We start from the raw sequence: 9,744 nt of genomic DNA, 5'->3' as shown, positions 1-9,744 counted from the left end.
AATGTAATTCATTGCTTCTGTAGATATTCAGCTTACAAGTAAAATAAATTATAGTTTCAAATTTATTATTTGTCCTTTACTTTTAAGCGATCTGATGGTGATGGAATTCATTCAACTTCAGCAAATTTGTTTACCAATTTCCTAAAGTTGACTGGTAATTGGAAATTGCTAGCTTAATTAAGCAAGTATAACAATAATCTACAAGAAAGGGACACGTTATTCTTTTAATCTCTCTCAGGATAGAATGATACCCAAGATGGAATAGATCCTACATACTTGGAATTGATAACCAAGGTTTTTCATTTTTCCACACTTTGTTAATTTGGAAATACAGAGGGAATGTCTTGGTTATACTTTACTGCATATAGTTGGCTTCGAGTCAAGTATATAACATGTCAGAAAAATCCCAATTGAAAAACCAATGCCATGAAATTGGACTGAAGTGATCGAATGGACCATAGTGGACCTAAAGGACCGAGGTAGACACTGTAGGACCAAAATGGACTGAGCAGAAATGAATGGACTGAGCAGACCAAATTGGACCAAATAGACCAAAATCGACTGAATTGGACCCAAAGGAAATTAATGGACCAAACGGACCAAGGTAGCAGAATATACTCAACAAAGCTTGATATTTTAATTATATTATGAAATGATGTAAACCACCAACTCATAATTGAAATTGCAAAACATAAATTAATCCTACAATATTAAAAAACTGTGAACCAAATGAATTCCTAGATGTATTAGCTAGAATTGGTCTAAGCATCCAATAATAAACATCAAACCTTACATTCGAAAACATGACCAATACTTGGAGCTAGTGTCTCATCATCGTCACTTGCCACCGGTGTTGCCACCGGTCTTGCGTCCTCAGAAATGTGGGGTTCCTCATCAGCTGCCTCCACCCGTTGTCGTGACTATGATGATCCTTGCCCAACGTAAACAAGTCGCAACTGACGTTTCCTCCCCATTCTTGCGTCCAACACCTTTTACAACACAAAGAGGAAAAATGGTTAACAAGCACAGCCAATAATTGTTAACTGTAGTAAAGATAATTATGTATGTTAAAACTATTATTTCTTAACAACACGAAAATATAACACTTATAACATATATATGCAACAACATGAAGAAGTAACAGTTTCACCTAATAATTATATATGAGTATCAATCCGATTCTTAAGTCATGAGGACACATATATCCTATAACAAAGACACAAGTATAACTAGAGTCTTCATTTCAAAGTAAGAAAAAAAAAAAAGACAAGTCAACCCCATACCAAAACCATATTGAATGTTTTTCCCTACAATTTTCTCTTTTAGTATAGGTAAAGATTTAGTCTCGTTTGTAGCAACTTTGTTATGTAAATGAAGTAAGTTTTATTTTAGCCTATTGATTTCCTACTAAAATTATTTTCACACTTCCCACTTTGTTTGAGTTAGCTTAATCACATATTAGTCATGCTCAATCACAATTAAATCATGTACATGCTACATACATCATCATGCGATGACTTCATTTTTCTTGATTAAGGCTATATCAAACCTTCCATTCTTGAACACCTTAATGGGGAACACTCCATCTATTTAACTCGAGAATACTCTTATTTTATAAATAGTGAATCCAAATATGAATAAATAAATTATTTCTTTCTCATACTATCCTTCTCCTTTTCTACTATCTCAAATTAACATGAGAATTATCGATCCATTTTCAATTTTGTCCTGTATCATTATTTTTTAATCCTCTCACTCTTTTATTTATTATCTTATTAAATTTTACTCTTTATGTTGTATACCAACAAATAACAACGGAGTAAATAATATGATACTACATTCATTCATCTTTAAATATATGAATTAATAAAATTTGAAAATGCAATGTTAAAGATATTTTGGTCTTAAAAGTCTAAAACCTATTGTAAGTTGATGTATGGCATTGTACGTATATAACAAGCACACTAACTTCCACTTAGTCTTTGGTTAATCATCTAAGGTTAACCCTAGTATATAAACCATGTATTATGTTTATTATAAGAAATATACTTAAACTACAAATATGTAGCCATCAATAACTTTTGTCATAGGCCTAATCACATTAAACTCTCTCTCTCTCTCTCTCACATCACAACTTTAACATGTAAGAAATAGACCATCTCATTTTAAATGAAACAGGCTGTGTCCTGCCCCTTTTGTAATTGCTTCTGTTTTAATGTAATCGTCTTCCATCAAAAAAGAGAAAACAAGAAACAGTATATATCTACATTGTATATATTATTATATATTCGCATTGTATATATATATACAATATGGTATATACCATATTGGGAGTGCCGTGAACAAGTTGAGTAAAAGATAATTTCTTGAAAAAAGTAAAAAAATATTGAAGGAGAATGATGGTATGGATTAATCCAAATCCATATCATATATATTTAAGTGTCATCTTATGTTTGGTGAACCTAAATTTTTATTCTAGCAACTGCCAATAGACTTCTATGTATAAGTCCTAAAATCCAATTACAAATTGACATCCGTAGGCAAATTGTGAAAGAGGATAGGGTCATAGACTGATAGGGAGGAATTCACAATAACAACCCTTTCAAACATCTAAATCCTTCTAGGTTGTGCTTTTCAAGTCATACGCAGAGTCATAGTGACTCCAGAGCCCTGAACGAACCGGAAAGATATGTCTATGTTATTAGTGATTATATGTTCAAACTTTTATTTTTTAACAATTTTGACAAAATAACAGTTTATACATATATATGCAACAATGTCAAACTTTGCACGCAATATGCCTTTACAAATGAGAACTTATAATTTCAATAATAATTAACTATAACACAATTACGCATACCACAACAATATCCTATTACACTACTCATCATCACTGTAATCGACTTCGTTGTCATCTTCATCATTGGAGTCATCATCAATGAACTCACACTCATCCAAGTCGTCCATTTCAGGAAGATCTCTTGGGCCAATGATAGAGGCATCAATTGTCATTCCCTCCACATCATCTCGACCCCAACGAAGGTCATCCCTACCAACATCAGGACTAGTGACAGAGTACGGGATGTTCTCAAGAAACTCATCCGTGTCATCCTCATCACAATGGGGCCCAATACCTGCATCAAATACATCTCTGGCTTTCGTTTTAACGACAACATACCAATCTTTCTGCCTTTTATCTTCAACATAAAAAACTTGTGTAGCTTGAGACGCCAACACATATGGTTCATGCACCATTTTCTCCCCACCATGTACGGAATGATTAAAATTCACCATAGGAAACCCAAACTCATCAGTCTTATATCCCCTCCTATTTTGATCATCAACCCATTTACACTTGAATAACACATGTTTGATATTGCCAGAATAATTCAACTCAATGATATCTGTCAACACACCATAATACATATTGCCTCCTTCAATGGCAACACTAACTCCACTATTTTGCGTTTTTCTATTTCCCTCGACATTCGAACTCCTAAATTTTAACCCATTTATGACATAATGTTTCAGCCGATTTACTGAAGTATATGGCCCTTTCGAAAGCGTGACAAGTGTATCACTAAGTCCAGTTCTTTCCCTATCAGCAGTAGTCATTGACATCACCTAATATAATCAAACAAATTAACTGAGTCTAATTAGTACCGTCCTTCTACTTATGGGAAAGTTGCAATGTTAAAAAGTTGAATATATGACACGTACGTGAGATCTAAACCAGCCATAAAGTTTCTCTATGTGGTGCTTATGAATAGTAGCATTGGATATACGACAGTGGCCCTTTTGAAGTTCATCCTTCGTCAAACTTTTGTGCATCCTACATGAGATGGCAATTGTATTAGTGTTAATACACGTAGTGCACATTGGATTCTCGTGCAATTATATTGATGTCCATAATACCTACTCACGAAACTGGTAAATGTTCTCGGAATTGAATAGCACATAGCGATGAGCTTGGGTCAATTCCCTACTTTCTAGTGCCACACTTGAAACCACCCCTATTGACTCCTCCATCGTCCTTGTGGGTCGTGAGAATATAGTTTCAACTCTTTCCATATACCGTGAACAAAACGTTAAATATTCCTCCACTATGTAGCCTTCGGCAATACACCCTTCTAGAGCAGCCCTATTTCTTACATAAGACTTAAAGCGTGAGAGGTACCTATAATGCGCATGACAAGGTTAGTAATTGACACTAGCTATTACAAAGCACACATGAAACCTCATACTGTACATGTATTACCTATGACTTACCTCTCAATGGGGTACATCCAACGGTACTGAACTGGACCACCAATCTTGGCTTCAGTAGCCAAGTGCATGACCAAATGTACCATCACAGTGAAGAAAGATGGAGGAAATATCTTTTCCAATTCACACAACGTCACTGCAATGTCAGCCTCAACACTCGCAATATCAAACACCGTAAGGGTTTTCGAACAAATTTTCCTAAAGAAACAAGCTAACTTTATCAAAGGCCTAATAACGTGCGATGGCAAAGATCCTCGTAAAGCAATTGGAAGGAGTTGTTGCATCAGGATGTGATTATCGTGACTCTTTAAACCAGAAATCTTATGTTCTTTGAGGTTGACACGGCGGGAGATGTTGGAAGCATACCCATCGGGCACTTTTACGTCTCGCAAAACTTGCAAGAAACCAGCTTTCTCCAATGCAGTCATATGAAAACAAGCAGGCGGTATCATATACTTATCATCACCTTTTCGCTGTAGGTGGAGTTCTCTCCTTATTCCCATTTCCGCCAAGTCAAGGCGTGCCTTGTAATTGTCCTTTGCCCAGTCCTTCACGTTCAGCAAAGTGCCAAGTATATTGTCCATCACATTCTTCTCTATATGCATCACATCAAGATTGTGTCGCAACTTGTGATCCTTCCAATAAGGCAATGTGAAAAAAATACTTCTCTTCTTCCAAACACATTGATTTGCCTCACCTCTCTTTCTTTTGTTGTATTTTTCTCGACATTTCTTTCCCAGACAACGTGTAAGTAAAGTTTCAGTGTCCACAATTATGTCTGACGCAACTGGTGGCACAGGAGCCACTCGCATATCAGTGAATCCATCAAATAAAGTATCTTCTTTCCGAAATTCGTGGTCACTACCCAACCATCGCCTATGCCCCATGTAACAGAATTTGCGGCCATTTTTTAAATATTTCGAGTCGGTCTCTGAGGCACAACAAGGACACGCAAACTTACCCTTCGTACTCCAACCCGACACATCTGCGTATGCAGGAAAATCATGTACCGTCCACATCAATGCTGCATGCAATTGGAATACATTTTTTGAAGATGCATCGTACGCTTCTACTTCAACATCCCATAATTCCCTCAGTTCTTCTACTAAGGGTTGCAAGTACACATCTATTGCAATCCCTGGCGATTTAGGTCCAGGAATAACTAGTGATAAAATCAAAGATGACCGTTTCATGCACAACCAAGGCGGGAGATTGTAAGGGACTAGCATGACAGGCCAAGTGCTGTGAGTAGTACTCAGCATTCCGAAGGGGTTGAACCCATCCGCAGCTAATCCAAGTCTGACATTACGAGGCTCAGACGAGAACTGTAAATGCGTAGTGTCAAACATTTTCCATGCATCCGAGTCAGTAGGATGCCGCATTACCCCGTCCTCTGTACGACCATTAGCATGCCATTTCATAGAACTAGCCAAGTCGGGTGACAAAAATAATCGCTGCAATCTTGGCTTTAAGGGAAACCAGCATAGGATCTTTGCAGCTTTCTTCTTTCCCTTACTAGATGAGGCATTATTATTTGTAACAGATGCCTCATTCGGTTTCCACCTACTTTCTTCGCAACAAGGACATGCCTCGAGGTTAACATTCTCCTTCCAAAATAGCATACAATCATTGGGACAAGCATAGATCGTCTCATACCCCAAACCCAAATCTCGAACTATTTTCTTAGCCTCATAATGGTCCTTTGGCAACTTAGCGTCAGAAGGGAGCATATCCATCAAGAGTTGAAGCAACATAGTAAATGACTTGTTCGTCCAACCACAAAGAGTCTTCAACTGGAACAACACAACGATGGCTGAGAATATGCTAAATTTTGTACACCCAGCATATAAAGGTTTGTCCACATCATCTATCATTTTGTAAAACTTTTGTGCACCATCATTTGGACCTTGAGCCGGTTGTTGCACAGTTTCACCTTCGTCCATTGGTTCAGGTGGCATTCCATGCATGGGGCACAAATCATGCAACATCCCACGAAAGTCACCGTATTGTTCTAAGGACTCTTGGACATGACTACGCCCACATTCAGTGGCAGTTGGCGCAGCCGCCGATTCCCCATGCCATTTCCAAAGTGTATAATTTTGAAGCATCCCCTTACTCCAAAGATGTTCACGTGCCACCCCTGGCAGTACCAAATTCATATTCACACATTTGGTACAAGGACAAAAGATTTTCCCATCGCTTGCATGTTTTGATGCAAATTCCACAAATTTAAGTACACCTTCAATATATTCCCTTGAACCCCTCTGCTTCTTCATCCAACTTTTATCCATGATTATACAAGATAAACAATATCTAACCTACAACAACATTTGGTAATGCATAGCCAATAAACCGTCAAATTAGATTCAGAGGTGATCTGAGACCTATAGGTGATTTGTAAAGAACAAATAAGTTAACTATGCATAGATTTTCATAGAACATATATATATCACTACATCAAGAATAACCTATACTTTCAATTTTCTAAATAGTAACACTAAATGAAGCATAACTTAATGTGATATGTTTGGAATATTTTAAGCATAATTGTTGGAATAAGATATTAACAAATCACATATGCATGCAATTGTAATAATTATAACCTCCAGAATACCAAGATAACTATGTCCAACAAAGAAGTCGTCTCCTACATGTGATAATCTAAGCTAAAATCATTTTCCTGTTTGTATGTTTCTCAATATGTACCGAATAACCCCTGTGGATTCAATAGTGGTGATTCAACCTAAAATTGTTAATTACTATAATACTACTTTCACTTGCATCTGTAAATATGACATTTACACAAATATTAAATATTGTTATTATGGAAAGAGGAAGAAAACATTTACTGACATATATAGGAACTATGAAGTGTTGTCATGTTCATAAATTACAAGTAGGTTGTTAAGAAGGTTGTGCATTCCTCACAAGTCACAACATACATGTAGCAATAACGCAAATGTAATAACTATTTCCATTAAGAGTAATGTATCATAATTTTTTTTTTCTTTCTATTAAATTATACAACGAAATTAAGATTTTGTGTTGTGAATCTTCAAAATTTATAAATTTAATAGAAAGATTGACTGTGTTGGGTGATTTAAAGTTTTTAAAGCCTCACTTATTGTAACTATAGTCGTATTTGTAACATACAGAGAAGACAGTCAAAATGAATGCAGCTATGATCATGTGAAACTTTGTACTTCTTACAAAGGATACCTATAGCTACGTTTTTAAAAGCACTGGTATTTGTGGTGGGTTTTAGCTCCATTTATAAGGAACGCGACTATAGGGCAACTATAGCTAAATTAGGGAATAAGTATTAATTGTAATCAAATATTACACCCAGGTGCATTTCCCACAAGACAAGTAATGAAAAGAAAGCTACCTTATCTTCAGCAAGCTGTGGAAGATGAAGAATCACAGATGGCTCAGTGTCTTCCTACCTGAAACCCCTAGTACGAAGCAAAAATGAAGCTCAAGAATTCTTAACATAATAGAAGATTGGACCACATGTACACAATGTAGTACAATCATGTAAACATGTAAGATGTATAAGAAAGTTATATATTATATTACACACCAACTATGAGTACTTTTATTTTTGTTTGTAAGAAAAATCTGCAACTACATACTTATGTCACCGCTGACCTCAAGGACTTCATTTTAATTGTTATTTTATTCGAACTCATTTTCAGGGAACTGATTTTTGGTTAATGACAAAATATAATAGAAAAACGATTATCTTGCTTACGCAATTGATTTTCTATAGAATTGTAATAGAGCGCATATACTAAATGCTATGTATGATGATATTGTAATTCCAAAATAGAATATATTGTTGCCCACTCCTTTGAGGTTCCAAGAGTTGGTCTAAGTTAATTGTTACGAACAAATCGATATGATTTGTTGATTCTATACTAGCAGGAAAGAACCGAATGCATCCATGTAATTAGGTATTACTTGTTGGGAGTCGATTGTCACATTTTGTTATGGAGTTTAAAGTTTATTTAATTTATGAAAAGCGTTAGTCAAGAAGAAAGTGGTATGAAGGGTTGAAAATAGTTTAATTTATGAAAATTTATTTCATTTATGAAATAAGTTAGTCAAAAGAGAAGATGTATGAAGTGATAATATCTATATTTAGGTAATGCCCAACTTATTAAATTAAGAGGAACTTCAAGTTAATTGCATATACACACACACACTCAGGCATCTCTTCATGCAATATCAAGAGTGAGATATTCACCCATTCAAATATAAAACCACTTCCCTTTCCAATACAATACTGCACGTTGGGTATGTTCCAACTGTGTTTGTTTTACAAGTATCTTTTCGAAATTTGTATCATACGGCTACGTATGTCTCAGATACAGCCCTATGATACAAATCTTAATGTATATAATTAAAAGAAAAGAACAATTACAAAAAAAAGAGTTACAAAGATGCAAGGACGCATCAAATTAAGAAAGATAGTAAGCACAACGAAGAAAAGGCGTGGGAATTGGGCGGGTACCAAGATAAAATGATAGAAAATGAAGGTGAATGGCTTTTGAGAGGCGTCTGGATTTTCTTGCACAGTGACCAGAATTTTTTGTGAACTTTGTGCCTCTGACTATAATTTCAAATCTTTGCGAACAACATCACCTGTGAAAGACATGTAAGGAACATGTTAATTAATAGATACATGTACACGTGCTCAACAATAGTAGCTGCTTATCAGTTGCAGTTTCATGCAACTTAGAGTGGATTGTGCATACAAGTACATAGTTAGAAACCTTTCTCAAAGCTAAACAAGTCCATTTGGCAAAGCGTTTTTCCTTTAGTTTTTTAACTTATTAAGTATAGATTTTTAAAACCTCTTTTTTTATTTTTTTTATTTTTTTATTTTTTTTTTCTGGATATAAATTAACAATACTTTATCCAACTTTCATAAAAAAAGCTTTTAGTAAATAACTACATCCAAATGCACTAATGTGTTTGACTCCAAATTAGACGTTGGATTAGCTAAAAAGGGCAGAACCCAATTATTGCGGTATTGAGACAAAGCAATGCCTAATGTGATCAATATGGGCGCTAATAATTCTACATAATCAGAATTATTATATATTTATTATTTTGTTTTGAAGATCACTAGCTATAATAGTCAAAATAGCTACAAGTTACAAGTTTTGTTTTGTAATGAAAAAAGTTCTACTTGAACTTGGAAGCAAATAAGATATTGAAACCTCTACAGTAATACACAGTTAAAGCAAATCAAACCTACTGAAATCTCCTTTCTTTCCCTCTGTCAGCTTCACAAACACCCAATTTCGTAAATAAATAAATAAACGCAAAAATTAATTAATATCGTAGGTTTCCTGTTTTTTGGCAACATTGAATAGATATCTTCTAATCTTGAAATGCCACAACCTAGCCATATCCTGATGTGGTAAATATGTCAGCATTGTTTGCGCTTCATAAAAGTTCCCAACTCAT

The 9,744-nt window shown here is 35.2% G+C and overlaps 1 protein-coding gene across 1 annotated transcript; it reads right to left on the bottom strand.

The window, feature by feature from the left end:
• Positions 1-2,880: 2,880 nt before the first annotated feature.
• LOC115984959 lies at positions 2,881-6,557 on the bottom strand. Its single transcript, XM_031107939.1, has 4 exons — positions 4,270-6,557; positions 3,920-4,177; positions 3,721-3,832; positions 2,881-3,624 (listed from the first exon to the last, which is right to left on the bottom strand). Exons 1-4 carry the CDS (start codon positions 6,555-6,557, stop codon positions 2,881-2,883), a joined length of 3,402 nt encoding a protein of 1,133 aa, XP_030963799.1.
• Between the last annotated feature and the right edge of the window lie 3,187 nt (positions 6,558-9,744).

The sequence above is a fragment of the Quercus lobata genome, chromosome 4 (genome assembly GCF_001633185.2).
Source record: "Quercus lobata isolate SW786 chromosome 4, ValleyOak3.0 Primary Assembly, whole genome shotgun sequence".
NCBI classification, from domain to species: Eukaryota; Viridiplantae; Streptophyta; class Magnoliopsida; order Fagales; family Fagaceae; genus Quercus; species Quercus lobata.
This window is presented reverse-complemented; position numbering and strand designations above follow the sequence as displayed.

Bases quoted from the DNA above. Each gene is read 5' to 3' on its own strand.
- LOC115984959 (XM_031107939.1), bottom strand. From the start codon at position 6,557: ATGGATAAAAGTTGGATGAAGAAGCAGAGGGGTTCAAGGGAATATATT. The intron at 3,833-3,919 runs GTAGGTATTATG...CATCTCATGTAG, and splicing joins AACATTTACCAGTTTCGTGA to GATGCACAAAAGTTTGACGA. The intron at 3,625-3,720 runs GTACGTGTCATA...TGATTATATTAG, and splicing joins ATGGCTGGTTTAGATCTCAC to GTGATGTCAATGACTACTGC.